Source organism: Pseudophryne corroboree, chromosome 1, assembly GCF_028390025.1.
Source record: "Pseudophryne corroboree isolate aPseCor3 chromosome 1, aPseCor3.hap2, whole genome shotgun sequence".
NCBI classification, from domain to species: Eukaryota; Metazoa; Chordata; class Amphibia; order Anura; family Myobatrachidae; genus Pseudophryne; species Pseudophryne corroboree.
Genome location: NC_086444.1, coordinates 859,875,249 through 859,893,198, shown reverse-complemented (window position 1 = coordinate 859,893,198; position 17,950 = coordinate 859,875,249). Strand labels below are relative to the sequence as shown.

At 41.4% G+C, this 17,950-nt stretch overlaps 1 protein-coding gene across 7 annotated transcripts in view; it reads right to left on the bottom strand.

Moving 5' to 3' along the window:
- Positions 1–7,876: 7,876 nt before the first annotated feature.
- CSGALNACT1 (chondroitin sulfate N-acetylgalactosaminyltransferase 1) overlaps positions 7,877–17,950 on the bottom strand; it is a 558,708-nt gene continuing 548,634 nt past the window's right edge. For all 7 annotated transcript variants that reach the window (XM_063919982.1, XM_063919986.1, XM_063919985.1 and 4 more), the window contains one exon: positions 7,877–16,117. In XM_063919982.1, the coding sequence (XP_063776052.1) occupies positions 15,828–16,117 (290 nt within the window). In that variant the 3' untranslated portion in view covers positions 7,877–15,827. The remainder of the gene's footprint in view (positions 16,118–17,950) is intronic.

Sequence of the window (17,950 nt, the reverse complement as noted above, 5' to 3'; positions counted from 1 at the left end):
ATTAATGAACAAGATCGTTCATATCTTTCAGTATTATCGCCCAGTGTGTAGGGCCCATTACAGTTAAGTGCTGTGTGATATATATTATTTATACAGATTTCAGAATACATTCTGCACATATTTTCCAGTTTCCTTCATCTATAAGTGACACTGAGAACTTTATATATCCAAATTACTTTTTTATTTTTAGAAGCAATGTGTTTAGTATGTCTAATTAACTACTATTTTGATTAGTATATTACCTATAAATATTTGTGGCATATTCCAGTATGTCTAATAATAATCAGATTGTCAAGTATAATAAAACATAACATCCAGTACAGCACATACAGAGGTGTCCTCACTTACTGGGCGTCCGTATGCCATATGGCCACTCAGAAGCACAGAGAGAAGTAGCGTACCACATTTTTTCTTTCAGTTTTACATTTCAGATGCAGCAAAAAGCCCCTCAGTATACCAGAGACGCTAGCCTGCGACCTTACCAGCACATGAGCTGGTTTTACATAGTGAGGAAATGCCGCAGTCTCTCACATCGGAGTACTTTGGGGTGGCACTTGATATGCCGGCTGTCAGGATCCCGGCGCTCAGCATACCGGCGTCGGAATCCCGAGAACTATTTTCTCTCTTGGGGTGTCCACGACATCCCTGGAGGGAGATTAAATAGTGTGGCGTGCGCAGCGCACCACCGTGCCCACAAGGGGTTCTTTTGCGCTCACCCCGCTGCCAGTATACTGGTGGTCGGGATCCCAGCGCCGGTATGCTGGGCGCCAGCATACCACCGTAGTACACCGGTCTTTTGTACACAGTACAAATGTTGCACATCAAATTGATCAGTGCAAGCTGTCATTTTGCTGCTTCTACAGTATGTGTTTTAAATCTGTGAATAAGATGCACATCTTCAGCAAAAAAGGTGACCAGGCACACTGAGGTTTTTTACCCCGCTAAACCTTGTGCCCAGTTGAATTACCCGCCCTATGGCTGCGCAGTGTGGGAGAAAAGAGTAAAGAAAACTGAATATCAGATAAGTGTGGGTAGAGGGAGTAATGGCTATAGTTGAGGAAATGTAATAGTTATTATAGGGTTAATGTTCTTTATTTAAGCAGGATGGCTTTTTATGTGACACAGGTAATTAGTAGGTTATGAATATGACAAAATTTATTGATGATGGGCAGGTCAATTAACAAAGAGGAGCAAGGAGGTAATGATTTTAAAGGGGTTAATAATGTTGCATATAGGGGGTAATTCAGAGTTGATCGCAGCAGGAACTTTATTAGAAGTTAGGTAAAACCATGTGCACTGCAGGTGGTGCGGATATAACATTTGCAGAGAGAGTTAGATTTGGGTGGGTGATATTGTTTCTGTGCAGGGTAAATACTGGCTGCTTTATTTTTACACTGCAATTTAGATTTCAGATTGAACACACCCCACCCAAATATAACTCTCTCTGCACATGTTCTATCTGCCCCCCCCCACAGTGCACATGGTTTTGCCCGACTGCCAACAAATTTGCTGCTGCGATCAACTCTGAATTACCCCCCATAGTTTTTACATTTGTGCTGAAGGAGTTCATGATTTTTAAAGGAAAGAGTCATTAATGATAAGGGAATAATGTTTCTTGGCAGTCAAAAAACTTCTTTATTATATGGCAGTCACTAGGATGCTCTTTATATGATATGGAAGTCACCAGGTTATTCTGTGTATGGTATGGCAGTCACTGGAATTTTCTACTTTGACAAACACATTTGGAAACATTTATGAAATGGTCATAGTAACTGTACAATACAGAAAATCACCTAACCCAATTCTTACATCTTTCTAGTACAGCTGAAAAATGAAAGCATACCGCAAATCAATTGCAAGAGTTTTAGCACATTTGGTGAACAGTTATTTGAAATAGTTTTCTCTTACGTTCTAGAGGATACTGGGGTTCCATTTAGTACCATGGTATAGATGAGTCCACTAGGAGCCATGGGCACTTTAAGAATTTGATAGTGTGGGCTGGCTCCTCCCTCTATGCCTCTCCTACCACACTCAGTTTAGAAAATGTGCCCGGAGGAGCCGGTCACACTTATGGAAGCTCCTGAAGAGTTTTCAGCATTTATTTTTGTGTTTGTTATTTTCAGGCAGGTCTGGATGGCACCAGCCTGCCTGCTTCGTGGGACTTAGGGGGAAGGAACGGCCCAACCTCTTGAAGGGTTAAAAGGTCCCGTTCCCTGCTGACAGGACAATAGCTCCTGAGGGAACTATTCGCAAGCCCCACCACGGCGAGCGTACATTCCCGCAGCACGCTGCCACCCCTAACAGAGCCATAAGAAAGAAGAGTGGTGAGTACTAAGCTGGTGTCCCAGTTAGTGGGTCGCCGACCATTATGGCGGCATGAGGGTACGGAGACGCATGGCTTCTCACAGGGGCGGATTGCGTCTCCAGACTTAGTACACAACTGCATCTCAGTACACTGTACACAGTACCCACACTGGCAAAGCCTTAAAACGGTTCTGTCTCCATTTTAAGCACAAATTACCTCAGCCAGTATAAAAAAAGGGGGAAGACCGCACGCCATTGAAGGGGCGGGCTTTACTATGAGAGGATCCAGCAGCTCACCAGCGCCATTTTCCCTCTGCAGTGGACACAGATGCTGACTGACAGGGATGCGCAGCTCCTCCGGTGTGACTCCAGATTACCTCAGCGGTACCAGGGGGTCATAGCAGGGGGAGAGCGATTATTAGTGTACTAAGTCCCCAATCTGGGTAGTTAGTCTGTGACCTGGCTAAGCTTGGCATTAGTAATAAGAGTGCAATGTGCTGGCTCCAAATACCTCTGTCTCTCCCTGGAAGGGCTCTTTGTGGGTTAATTGTGCTTTTAACCTTTCCTGTGTGTGTGTGCTGTCACATTTACAATATGTCAGGCAAAGAGTGTGTTTCATGTACGGCAGAGTGTTCCTCTTCCCCAGGGAGCTCACTACCATGTACTCAGTGTAGTGCACCTTCTCAGGCTAGCGGGGCTGACTCAGCGTGGCTGGATTCCCTCAAAGGAATGATTTCCAATATTTCTAATAAATTATCCTGCAATGAGAAAGAGACGCAATACTTAGGACAGTCTTTGGATGAGATTATGAACAGAGACTCAGTCTCCAAACAAGCGTCTCAGTCTCTTGCCAATTGTCCACAAAAGTGAACTCTGGCCCATATCCTGCAGTCTGACTCTGACACTGAGGGGTCAGACATGGAGGAGGGGGAGGTGGCTTCAGAAGGGGGGACGCTTCTCTGTCACAGGGAATAGAGGGTCTTATAGAAGCTATCGGAGACGTTCTGCAAATTCCTGATAACGTGTCAGAGGAGTGTGAGGAATCTTATTTTAATGTAAAAAAGAAATCCTCAGTCACTTTTCCTGTGTCAAAGGAATTGAATACCCTGTTTGAAGAACCGTGGGTTAATCTGCTAAGAAATTTCAGATCCCTAAAAGGTTAATCTCATCTTTTCCTTTTCCTCCTGAGGATAGGAAAAATGGGAAAATCCACCAATAGTGGATGCATCAGTATCCAGGCTGTTTTCACGGAAAATGGTGTTGCCTGTCCCTGGTGCAGCCTCCCTGAAAGACATGGCTGATCGCAAGATTAAGATTACACTGAAATCATTGTACATGGCTGCTGGGGTGGCCCGGAGACCCACTATAGCATGTGCGTGGATTACTAAAGCCATTGCTAGAGGGTCAGGTAACTTAATTGAGAGGTTGGATTCCTTATCTAGGGGTGAGATTGTTTTACTCCTGCAACATATACAGGACTCTGCAAACTTTATGGTGGAAGTCATAAAAGAAGTGGGTTTGCTTAATGCACGCACCACGGCTATGGCAGTGTCAGCACGCAGGGGCTTATGATTATGCCAGTGGACTGTGGATATGGACTCCAGGAAAGGCGTGGAAGGCCTATCCTTTACAGGAGAGGCCTTATTTGGAGACGAACTAGACAAATGGTTCTCCAAAGCTACTGCGGTTAGGTCTACATATCTTCCTTCTGCAGCTCCCCCAACTAGGAAGACCTACTCAGGACCTACTCTACAGTCCTTTCTGACTGCCAAGTTTAAGCCAGAGGATCCTCTGCAGCCACCAGAGGCACTAGAGGTAAACCACGCAAACCAGCAACTGCCGGTTTTCAGGAAGAACTCCAGTTCTGCTTCCGCAAAGCCTTCAGCATGACGTTGGACCGCGATGCCTGGTTGACTGGCAGTTGGGAGCCCGACTAAAAAATTTCAGTCACATCTGGACAACATCATGCCAGGATCCCTGGGTCATATATCTTATTACCCAGGGGTACAGACTGGAGTTTCAGGAACTCCCACCTCACAGATTCTTCAAATCAGGCTTACCAGTTTTACAGGAGGCATCCTGCCATTCAAAAACTGGTACAAACGTTGGTCATTGTTCCAGTTCCACCTCATCTCTAAAACAAGGGGTATTATTCCAACTTGTTAGTAGCGCCGAAACCGACCGGTTTGGTAAGGCCGATTCTGAATCTAAAATCATTGAACCCTTACTTACGAGTGTTCAAGTTCAAGATGGAGTCTCTGAAAGCAGTGATCTCAGGTCTGGAGGAGGGGGAATTCCTAGTGTCTCTGGATATCAAGGATGCGTACCTTCACATTCCGATCTGGCCGCCTCACCAGGCTTATCTACGGTTTGCACTGCAGGACTGGCACGACCAGTTCCAGGCCCTACCTTTTGGTCTCTCCACGGCACCAAGGGTGTTCACCAAGGTGATGGCAGAGATGATGTTTCTCCTTCGCAAGGAGGGAGTGAATGTAATTCCATACCTGGACAATCTTCTGATAAAGGCTCCGTCCAGGGAGAGGTTATTGAACAGTATTGGCCTCACAACCCAACTACTCCTGGATCACTGCTGGATTCTGAAACTTCCGAAATCTCACTTAGAGCCAACTCGGAGGCTATCATTTCTGGCAATGATTCTGGACACACAGTCGCAGAAAGTTTTTCTCCATTGGAAAAGGCATTGGTAATCCGGTCGATGGTTCGGGATGTCCTGAAACCAACCTGGATATCAGTGCACCTATGCATTCGCCATCTGGGAAAAATGGTGGCCTCTTACGAGGCTCTTCAGTATGGAAGGTTTCATGCACGACCTTTCCAGCTCGATCTGTTGGACAAATGGTCCAGATCACATCTTCACATGCACCAGAGGATCCGTTTGTCACCAAAGGCCAGGATATCCCTTCTGTGGTGGCTACAGACTTCTCCTATGATCGAGGGCCGACAGCTCGGGATTCAAAATTGGATTCTGCTAACCACGGATGCAAGCCTCAGAGGTTGAGGAGCAGTCACCCAGGGGGTGCAGTTTCAAGGAAGATGGTCAAGTCAGGAAGTCGTCCTTCCAATCAACATTCTAGAACTCAGGGCTCTATACAACGCCCTTCTGCAGGCCTCATATCTTCTTCGAGATAGGGCCATTCAGGTCCAGTCGGACAATGTGACAGCAGTAACATACATAAACCGACAGGGCGGAACGAAAAGCAGAGCAGCAATGTTAGAGGTGTCAAGAATTCTCCTCTGGGCAGAAAAACATGATGCGGCGTTGTCGGTGGTCTTCATTCTGGGAGTAGACATCTGGGAAGCAGACTTCCTCAGCAGACAACCTGTACCCGGGGAAGTGGGGCCTTCACCAGGAGGTGTTCAGGTGTTTGACAAGCCGATGGGGATATCCACAGATCGACATGATGGCCTCTTGTCAACAAGAAGCTCAAGCTGTATTGTTCCAGGTCGAGCGACCCACAGGCAGTGGACGCTCTGACGACTCCGTGGGTACAGTGTATCAGATGGTGTACGTGTTTCCTCCACTTCCTCTGATCCCAAGAATTCTGAAAAGAATAAAAAGGGAAAAGGTTCAACCAATTCTCATTGCTCCAGACTGGCCAAGAAGGGCCTGGTACGCGGACCTCCTGGAGATGCTCCTCGAAGATCCGTGGCCTTCGCGAGAATCTTCTGCAACAGGGCCCATTCGTCTATCAAGACTTACCACAGCTACGTTTGACGGCATGGAAGTTGAACGACTGATTCTTGCCTGCAGAGGCATCCCTGACAAAGTAATCCCGATATGATTCAAGCCAGGAAGGGGGTAACGTCTAAACATTATCACCGTATTTGGAAGAAATAAGTCTCTTGGTGTGAGAGCAGAAAAGATTCTGCAATGGAATTTCATCTGCAACGTTTTCTGCTTTTTCTGCAGTCAGGTGTGGATGTGGGCCTACGTCTGGGCTCAATAAAAGTCCAGATTTCGGCCTTGCCCATTTTCATTCAGAAACAATTGGCTTCTCTTCTTGAGGTCCAGATGCTCTTGAAAGGAATTCTGCACATCCAACCTCCCTTTGAGATCCCAAGGTACCGTAGGAGGCACAACTTGGTGCTGCAGTTCCTCCAATCAGACTGGTTTGAACCGTTACAGGAGGTAGAGGTTAAGTATCTTACGTGGAAGACAGTCATACTGTTGGCCTTGGCTCCAGTGAGACGTGTGTTGGAGCTAGGGGCGTTGTCTCACAAGAGTCCCTACTTAATTTTCCATGAGGACAGAGTTGAACTCAGAACTCGTCCGCAATTCCTTCCTAAGTTGGTGTCCGCGTTTCACATCAACCAACCTATTGTGGTTCCGGCTGTTACAGACACCTCTGCTACTCCAAAGTCTTTGGATGTTGTGAGGGCTTTGAAGGTGTATGTAAAGAGGACAGCTCGTCACAGGAAATCTGACTCGCTGATCATTCTCTATGATCCCAATAAGATTGGGTGTCCTGCTTCAAAGCAGTCCATTGCACACTGGATCAGGCTCACTATCCAGCATGCTTATTCCACAGCAGGCTTGCCGGTTCCGAAATCTGTTCAGGCCCACTCGACTAGGTCAGTGAGTTCTTCTTGGGCGGCTGCCAGGGGTTTCTCGGCTTTACAGCTCTGCCGAGCAGCTACTTGGTCAGGTTCAAACATGTTTGCAAAGTTTTACAAGTTGGATACTTTGGCCTCTGAGGACCTTCAGTTTCGTCAATCAGTTCTGCAGGAACCTCAGCACTCTCCCACCCGGTTTGGGAGCTTTGGTATTTCCCCATAGTACTAAATGGAACCCCAGTATCCTCTAGGACATAAGAGAAAATAGGATTTTAATTACCTATCGGTAAATCCTTTTCTCGTAGTCCATAGAGGATACTGGGCCCCTGCCCGGTGCTTCGTTCTTCCTGCAAAGTTACTTGGTTAAGTATTGTTGTTTGGTTCAGCTGTTGCCGGTTCAAGTTTAGTTAGCATGGCTTTCCTCTTGTTTGTGTGTGGTGATTCGGAATATCACCACTATCTTTATCTATCCTTCTCTCAAAGTATGTCCGTCTCCTCGGGCACAGTTTCCTAGACTGAGTCTGGTAGGAGGGGCATAGAGGGAGAAGCCAGCTCACACTATCAAATTCTTAAAGTGCCCATGGCTCCTAGTGGACCTGTCTATACCATGGTACTAAATGGAACCCAGTATCCTTTATGGACTACGAGAAAAGGATTTACCGGTGGGTAACTAAAATCCTATTTTCAGAATATCCCCATTGCTGTTTACATTTCTGGCCACTTAAGTAAACAAGTTTGTCCATTCATTAATTATACAGTTAGTAATGAAGGGCCCTGATAAATTATCCCATAGAGAATGCTTTCTTTAAAATATGGTAAAGTGTTTGATCTGGTAAATCGGGTGATCTGGTGATCTTTTACGGTATATTAAACGTTATTTAGTGATGCCAGTGCAGAGCACAAGGAACAGATCAATATGATCAATTTTAAAACGAGTCCAAAAGGAATCTTAATAAAAGCTTCTTTCCTCCTCAATGACAACAGTACACAACACATATTACAATCAAATCAAATAAATTTATTAGGATACATAAGTGGACATGTTCAGTCATATATAAGTTACTAAATGTCATATTTATGTTTAAATTAAAAACAGGGCGATTCTTCGTCCACCAACAGATTGGACATATTATCCTGTTATACTACAAACATCATTCAAACATATAGCTGAGACCATAAAAACGTAAGCCCATTTTATTGGAATAAATTATTTATACATACATAATTAAAGCAAATAATCAAGAAAACAACATTGCATATGTAAAGCATTAAACATACTTTATTTCAGTTAAAAGAATATATTGCAACCCTGCAAAACGCCAAAACTTTAATTTGGGGTAAGCAAAGCAGAGTTCTGTCTAATGTTTATAGCAGTCACTTAATCATTAACAAAAATATATTTCTCTTTGTTACAGTATGTATTTTACAAGTCTGTACATTTATACAAGTACTGGAAAAGCAAGGACCATTAGTTGCTGTGTACAGTAGGTAGTTCGCAAAACTGTGTTAACCATTGGCGGCTATTAACTTGTCTGATAAACCTGCAAGAAGAAATTGCCAGAGCATGAGAAACATTTGGGTGCTTCTCACCCTTTTGTATTGTCAGTTTTGAGTGACAAAAAGCTTTTTATTCATGTTTACTAGGCAGGCATTCCATCTGTATGTAAACGCATTGCAAAGCCACGCAGTCTGCATATTTCATAAGCATTCATGGCTGAGTTGGCAATACTTACTGTCCATTTAGGACCACAATGGATGTTGTTAAAAGTTAAAAACGTTGTGAATGAAGGTAGTGGGGTTATAGGATAACTAGACTATAACCTCTCTCCTGAGCAGGGCCCTCCCTACCCAATTGTTTTACAATTATTTTGTTTTCCCATTGTCTTGCACTATATAACTGTGAAGGGCTTCACACATCAATAATACAACTAAGAACATTAAATAAAAGTGTTTAGAAAAAGTGTTTAAGTTATATAATGAACACAAGGTAATCAGTCTCAGGGTTGAGAACACTCATAAGCAGGTATTATTATTAAAGGGTACTCAAGGACAACATTTACCAATGCTGTGTGAGGAAATACAGCCATCTTTGCGTATTTAGCCTAATTACAATTCTGTTCTGGTGACACATGAATGTTCTTAAGAGTTTCATAATATTGAGTAAAAATCAGCAAAAGGACACATTATTGAAATGTTTATTTAGGTATGAGGAGTGTTTCTTATTTAAAATGTGATAGTATGTTGCAGTAGTAAGCGCACATTTATTAATTACCTTATCATACAAAGGTGGAGGTCTTTGGCGTGGCATTGGAATAATGGGTCAGGGGGGGTCACACCACACACCCACATATTATACTGCCCACTATAGAGTACAGTGGTGGCAGCACTGCACAAATCACTGGGAAAATGGTGCTGCAGCCATGTTCATGGAGACCAGCACATCCTCAGTAGACTCTGGCGAGGTGCTAGAGTCTACTCACCTGCACCGCTGGAGAAGGGGACCCGTACAGAGACTGCACCATACTTACCTACTTTTACTGAAAACCGGAGGTGAGACACTGCTAGCCACATATGGGGTGACACGATTTGCAGCTCCACTGAAAGAGGGGTGGGGCTTAATTATGCAAATAACATTATTAAGCCCAGCTTCCTCAATTTGGTGTGTGCGATTACGGTGGTTTTCTTTGCATCCTGCCAACTTCATCAGGAGGTGAGTGGAAATGTGGGAGGGGTGCCTACTCTTCCGGGGGGGTGTGAGATTACACAAAAAAAAATAAAGTTTCCAGCAACTTCCGGGAGAGTAGGCATGGACTGCACACAAGCCCCCTCCTCTCTTAAGCCTCTCCCATGTCTGAACATTTGTCCCGGACTCTTTTTTTTTATTTACATAATTTGAACATACAGTATTTTTATGTATTATTTTTATTTTTTGGGGGGGGGGGGGGGGGGGGCATTGGGGGGCAGTGTTGGTTCCTGGAATTAAGCATTCTGACTTTTCCATGTATATGGGATTGATTTTCATTGCGAAATGATAAAAAAAAGTAAGAGAATTAAAAGATTTCTTATAACTAGTACAAAATGTTTTAGACTAACTAGATAGCACTGGTTATATAGAATAAACTAAAGCTGCTTCTACCTGAAGGCAATAGAATTCCATGCCCTTTAAATTACGTGCTATGGTTACTACAAATTCTAAGTATATAATTAACTTTATTGATTACTGGTCATTAAAATTATTATTTTTTTGCTACCAAACAGAACGGTACAAAAAAAAAAACACGTTTTTAACGGACTGTAGAATAGTTTTGTGCAAGTACGGAATTATTCTTGGCAGAAGACACATAGTGGCAGAAATCATTAAATCAATGCAAGTAATGCTCTGACCACTTCCTTCAAAAGCTAAAGATTTCATATACAAAAAATAACTTCTAGAATAAGCAGCACTGCAACATACAAGCACTGTATATGTCTACAGGTCGGGTAACATAAATCTTATGGTTTAACAGCATTTCATATAAAACTTGTCAATGCAATGCTAAATAACAGGAAACAATGCCTGGCTTAAACTATTACAATAATTCTTTGTCTTGAGGTAGACACTATTTAATGTACTACTTGCTATATGTGTAGCAGAATTATATGATGTTCACTTCATAAAGGCACTGTGTTTGGAATGGTATACAGGTATAGTATTATCCAAATCGTTCGTGCTGTAGTGCTAAAAGAATGTTATGAGGAGGAAAATGACAGCGCTACAGTGGGTCTAAATGGGAAATGCTGTGTGTTTTACTAGACTGAAGGCATTGCTGGAGAACTACATCCAAGTCATGCAAGGACTACGAATGCAGAAACCTCTGTCCCAAGCACACCAGACTGTAAAATGGGGTTTGGTTCGTGTGATGCAGAGATCCCGGCTTTTAGATGCCAGGCCAGGGGGGGGGGGGGGGGGGGGGGGGAGGAGCGCAAAGAAGCCCTTTGCGAGTGGGAATAGTCCCTGTTAGTCGGCATTGTGTGTGTGTGTGGGGGGGGGGGGAACCCGGCGTCGATGTTGTACCGCCGGTCGAATAACTGCGTCCCGTAAAATGTATAAAGGTATGCTAACTCTGAACTACTGCAAAGCAACAGATTAACTAGTATGGCTCATTCAAACAAGTGGTTTTGGACTGTATTTCCCTCACATAGGACCTAATTTCCAAAGTGCATTGGATGCAGATTGAAAAACACATTTGGTTTGGAACATATAGTCCTGCCCATTACAAGGTGCATAGTCTGCAAACTACAGATGTACCTGTTGGTTTGTGGAGAGGCAGAAAATTCAACTGTGCAAAAATACAAATTCAAACTATTAACCATTTAACTGACAATTTTTCCCTTCAAAACCGTTCATAACAGATTTTTTTAGGCTTTTATTCAATATAGTTTAAAAGTATTTTTTTTTAAATATTTAAATATCATATTATGCACATCTGCCGAACTGATCTCTTCAACATAAACTGAGGGACACAGTGGGGCATCACAGTCGCATGTGATCTGACCATGCCAGTTAAAGCGGATAAGAACCGACTAATATACAGCTCAGATTAGACTAATTTATGGTTTATATGAATTATGAAACTGAGGAGACATAAAGACTGTTCTTGTGTTTTGTTATTTGTTTACAAATTAGGCAACAGTGCACCGAGGTGTACTTTAAGTGCAAAATGTATCCCATTAAAAGTACATGATGAGATAGGATCTCTGCCAGGTCACTGCTGGTGCAAGTTGTCATGCGAAATGGCTAATACACCCTTCTGAAAGCAAGGAACGTCCCTAAAAATGCACCACCTCCATTTTTTTTAAATATAATTTTAATATTCTTACTCTGCAAAACGAAATGACATTTTTGCACTTCTCCCCTAAAGCAGAAGCACTAGTTTGTACTGGATTCTACTTTCTCCTATCAGCAGCTGCAAACCTCTGCTCCTCCACCAGTCCCTCCCTTTCCTGCAAGAAACCCATGGACTTTGGTGGAAATCTACACACATCAGCGAAAATAAAATATTATTAAGGAGGGTTTTGCATAACTTACAATAACTGCTGCTAGTCTGAATGAACTTTATGTAGTCTCACTCTCTTAAGAGATCTGCAGCTCTACCAGTACAATATAACATCTCTCCTCCGGGTGTAGTATTGTATGCCAGCGGCCGGGCTCCCGGCGACCAGCATAGCGGCGCCGGAATCCCGACCGCCAGCATACCGACAGCGTGGCGAGCGCAAATGAGCCCCTCGTTATTTATTCTCCCTCTGGGCAGGTCGTGGACCCTCAAGATGGAGATAAAGTTTCGGTATGCTGGCTGTCGGGATTCTGGCGCCGGTATACTGTGCGCCGGGTTCCCGACAGCCGGCAAACTGAAGACCACCCCTCTCCTCCGGGGTCTTATTATCCATAACGTTCCAGAAACCAGAAAGGACAACATAAAATGACTGTGGCTGCATGGTGATATTGTCACTATGAAGAGCGCTGCTAAACAGTTTAATGAGCCGGGGGAAATGTCACAGCAAGTCAGGTAGCAAAAGAAACGCAAGGTTCCCACCATTCCAGTCCAGACATTTTTTCCTATACCTATAGTTAATTATTTAGCTTGTTAAAATAATTTCTTTGGTTATATAAAAAAAACAAAAAAAACATTTTATAATCATCAACAGCATAACTCTTAACAGATAATAACACTCTACAGTACTAGAAAATGCCACCAGACTCCCTAACAATTATTTTAAAGATCTTGTTAATATAATCATTACAAGATTATAATAATGTTAACCAAAGATGTTAAGGGGGAGCAATATATAAATCAATGGTGCAGTACCATACTAATAATACCTGTTATAAAGCACAAAATGCCAGCGGACTACCGCTACACAATAGTATTTTCCTATGTAGAGACAACCACCTCTGGATATTCACAGTGATGGTTCAATTTGTGTAAACAGCCAAGTGTAAATGGAGCTCCTTGGAAAATGGAACAGGTGCTGGTAGTACTGAAACCTAAACGTTACTGCAAGGTTGCCAGGCTATATCTAAATAGCTGTTCTTCCCAGTCATACCCATCAGGGCAATGACAAATTTTAGGGAGCTCTCCTGGACTCCTGAGAGAGTAGGTTAGCCTCTTCCATGTGCCCAGGACTCTATGGAAGTTGGCAAGCCAGTGACTTGATAATACAGATATAGACATGATGTTATTACCAAGGCAGAGGTCAAAGATTTACTTAGTAATAGATCCACAAAGCACAACAAATTGCAATATTTCAGAATGGGAAACATCGATGTACTAAATTTCAACACAATTTCACTTATGTCTAATATGTACCTAAAAGAAGGGCCAGATTAACAGTGGAGCAGATGGAATTACAGCTCCAGGCCTCCACATAAAATAGGCCCATCATTATGACAGCATGATGATGACCAGCCACCAGCTGGCCACACAGTCAGCCATAAATCAGAGCAATAAATTGTATTTCTATTTTCCACACAAAATGATGCAATTTTTATACTCTTACATATTTAGAGAGATATTGGGGATGATCATGTACGGGGTCTACATGGCACTGGCCACGCCCACACAGCACTGGTCACACCCCCTCTGGTTCTGATAATAGGCACTTCAACATTTTCAGTGCCAGGCCCATGAGGCCCTAATCCAGCCCCGCCTAAAAGCGGAATACACATGGCTGTTTTGAAGATGTGAAAGTTCTGTATAGTCTTAACAATTCAGCTGTTTGTTTCGCCATTGTGCGGAATGCAATTCCAGACTGTATTTCTACCGTGACATTTAGTGCAATTCAGAAACTCTGACTAGAGCTGGGAGGAAGTGCAATTCATTCTTGATTGGGGAAAGAGTGGGAAGAATTAAGGGCAAATACAGCACAGGATTTTTCAACCAAATAGAGAAAGTGGAGACTGTTGTACACCTTAATTGTAATGTGCTTTTAAATCCTATGTATGTGGGCATAGCACATATGTAAGGGCCATAGGATAGATTATATATATATATATATATATATATATATATATATATATATATATATATATATATATATAGTGTACATATATAGTATACTGTACATATATTCTTTCTTTAGGTCATTTTTGTTTCATTTACACATATTGTGCAATATGATTATTAGGATTTTTTATTTAGCGCCACACAAATGACACAGCTCTGTACAGAGGATATGTAATTGTTCACAACAGTCCCTGCCCAGCAGAGTTTACATTCTAAATAAAGAATTAAAGATCCTTAATTAAATTAAATCTTACACTGTATTTCATTAGGGCGAGTGTTTTTTTTTTTATAGGAAAACAAACATTTTTAAATATTTTGTTGCATCATTTACTTGTTTCTAAATATACAAAAGCAAACCTGTTAAATTACAGTACATTAAACATATATCCTTAGATTTCAGTCATGATAATAGAGCTCTCATCTTCATACTTCATTTTTATTATTTAAAAAAATAAACTTCATGAGAATTTTCTCATCTACACTTTTTACATGTTACAAAACATCCTTTTATAATTGATCAACTTGCATCGCACGGTATAGGCTTCCTAACGCTAGCATACAAGCTTGATCATATGTAGTACACGTGTTTGATAAAAACCTGTTTGATGATGCATTAGATGGAAGCATTGGGAGGGTAATGTCGTGACTCCACCAGAATGCTATTATGGTGTAAGAAAAAAAAAAAAGTTAAACAAAATGGCAAACATTATTTAATGATCTGGTTTCATAACCAACATCAAGCTTTTGAGCTGCATGTAAAAAAATAGTTAATTGAAATGAAAATCATATACATGTTAGTGCAGTTTAAAAACCGAATAAGGAATATGTCTTCTATTCCCGTAGAGTGCTAAGTTTTGAGTTAATATCTGCCATCCTGGAATTCATAGTACTAAACACAAGAACCCTTTCAGTAATCTGGGTCAGGACTTTTTGTAAGTAATAACAGCCTTGTAATTACAGGATTCACTTCTTCCTGGAGTTTAAGTATCATCAGAGAACAAAGCATATATTCTCTGCAAATGTCACACTATTACATTTGTCTTTAGCCGTCCAAACAGTTAGAACTGGTCTAACTAGTTTCTGAAACTAACACTTAAATGAAAAATACTATTATCTTGTTAAAGACTTTTTTTGTGCTCTCACGCAAGAATGTAATTTAAGGACCGCAAAAAAATACAGTAATTTGTGATTACGTCAAATGAATAATAATAAATATCGCTCATCTTTCAAACTCAAATTAGGATAACAATAAGCAAATGTAATTATTTTGCAATTAAATAAAACACAAAGGGATCCTAGCCATGTTTTTATATGCATGGTATATGGCTTCTGCTTATAATTTAGCTTAAGATGTTGCAAAAAAATTGTGAGGTTAAGAATTTCAGAGTAGATACAGTATACCTCTTTAAATTATTGTACATTCAAAGCAAACTGTTAGAATATAATTAATTTGCATTGTTTAATCTGGACAAAAAAAAAAATTATTATTTTCTAACTCTGCATATTTAAGATTATTTCTCTTCTGTTCCACAACAAATCATTTCGTCATTTTGAGATTATCCCTAAGCATATCCCACCTGTGGCACAACCGCTTCTGACTATGCCAGCCAGTTCTGTCCAACTGAACAAATCCTATGCGTGTGCCCTTGATATGTATTCTATGGCATCTCACAAGTCAGCGATTGAAATATTTTACTGATCAACTTTAATTCCATCAAATAAACTTCTGTCAACCATTTTAATTTCTTCTTCTGAAAAATCTGCTTCATACTCAATCATCATCGAAAGGAGAATCTGTCAGCTGCCCAAATTCCTCGTACAGCCACTTGGTGACTCTGCATGTTCCTCTTCTGCTCCAATGGCTGGATATGGTACTGGTTATGAACACACTCTTTTATACCAATCTCATGATTTCTTTACACTGGATTTTTGTTTCTTTTTGCGAAGATGTGCTTCAATCTCATGTCTGAAGACCAGCATGCCGAGCTGACCATGAGAAGCCTCGTTCATGGCCTTGGACTGCATACACATCTTGTATTGCTCTGGGGTCAGTTCATCCATACAGCGTTTTTCATGCCAGAGATGAAAGAGCCCCCTAACAGGTGTCCTGATAACAATAAGGTTGCTGTGAAGGTATTTGCGGTACAGCTGGACATCTTCTCCACCCCAACCTTTGATATCTACATCAAAACCACCTAAGGAGAACACAAAGTGTGTAAATAATTAATAGTTCAGGTCACTACAATGCTAATATTCTCTTGAATCAGACAATTCTCATAAACAATAACAAACACAAGGTACATAATAATTACACAATAAGTAAAAACAAAATGCTTACTCTACCACAACCTCCCCTTTATTTATACAAGTTATCTAGAAATAATACATTGGAAATTCTGAATTCATCCCTTTAGGATAATGTTTGGATAAAATTAAGGGGGGAGTTTATTTGTGCCTGATACATTTCACGCAAAAAAAAAAAAAAAAAAAAGTGAATTGTTGGGCTATACAATTGTAGTCTGCAGCCCATTTTTTTGGGCCGATAATACATGGATTAGAGATAAGTTTCCTGATCCATGTGTTTTTGAGGCTGCGAGCCCAAAAATGGGTCAGTTATCTTGGAATTTTTTCGCCTGCCTCCTGGCAGGTGAAAAAAAATTCCTGATATTGCCAGCTTTTCGGGATAATTGGATAGCCCTCGGAAGGACCGTAACTAGGGTGGTGAGGAGTGTACCTCCACACACAGCGCTGCAAGGTAGGGGGCACCGTTAGCCGCACTTGTCAATTTTATGTTTTAATTACTTTTACTTGTAGCTTTTTGAAGCCCAGCATCTCCTGACCACCCGTCTCCTTCCCCTACCCATTCAAACCCATTGTCTGTGGCACTGCAGTTAGACACTCTATTTATTGAGCTATCTGCCTTTGCATAGAATGCTAGAGAATTAAAATTATTTGAAGCTCACCTTATACTTTGTGAAAAAATGATCGGCATTGCAGCTGAGCAGATCTATATAGTGTTAATTACTAAAAGGAATAATCCTCCTCATTAAGCGCTCTCACAACTGCAGCTGTTCTCCTTAGTATCAAACAGATCAGCTCAATCTTCACAAAATACCAAATGGAATACCGAAAGTTATACAAAGGAAACCACAGCGCTGTTCTCAAATAGCGGAGAGACCTGGCGACGAGTGCAGCGCCAGGAGTCTCGTGGTCAGAGGATGGCCAGCGGTGGATGCTCAGTGTCCGCAGGTAGAGCAAATCCTGTTGTAGAAAGCACCGCTGGAGTAAAGGCGTCCCGAGGATCTGATGAGCTCCATAATTGTGTACATCTGAAATCCAGGACTGTACTCCGTTTATCCTGCTAAACCATAGCTGCATCTTGCAAGAATTTACGGTTTAAAAAAAAAAGGATTTTTAATAAAGCATTTTTATCTTACTTACCTGTGGTCTCAGGTTGGACTATTTGGAATACATTTGAATGAACCCACATTTGGTCATATATGAGGATATAAAGTGAATAATATAAAGCATCCAAAGTCCTGGAAATTATTGTGTGGAAATTGGGGACTCTCTGAAGAATATTTGAGAACAGCTCTGTGGTTTCCTTTGTATAACTTTCGGTATTCCAGATCTATATAGTGTGTGACTGCACAAGATTGGATGTGTGGCTACATACATAGATCTACTCAACTGCAATGCTGATTATTTTTTTTACAAAGTACAATTAAGCTTCATATAGTTAAAAATATCATAGTTTTTATGCAGGATCAAAAAAGCTCAATGAGTAGGGTGTTTGAATGGAATGCAACAGGTTATGGGTTTGAATCCTGGATATGGCAGAATATTGATGTATCCTGTCTTTAGGTCGACAACACTTGAGTCGACCACTATTCAGTCGACATGGCCATTAGGTCGACGTGGTCACTAGGTCAACACGTCAAAGATCAACACATGAAAAGGTTGACATGAGTTTTTTGTAAAAAATTATTATTATTACTTTTTTTTTTTAACCTTTTCATACGTTACGA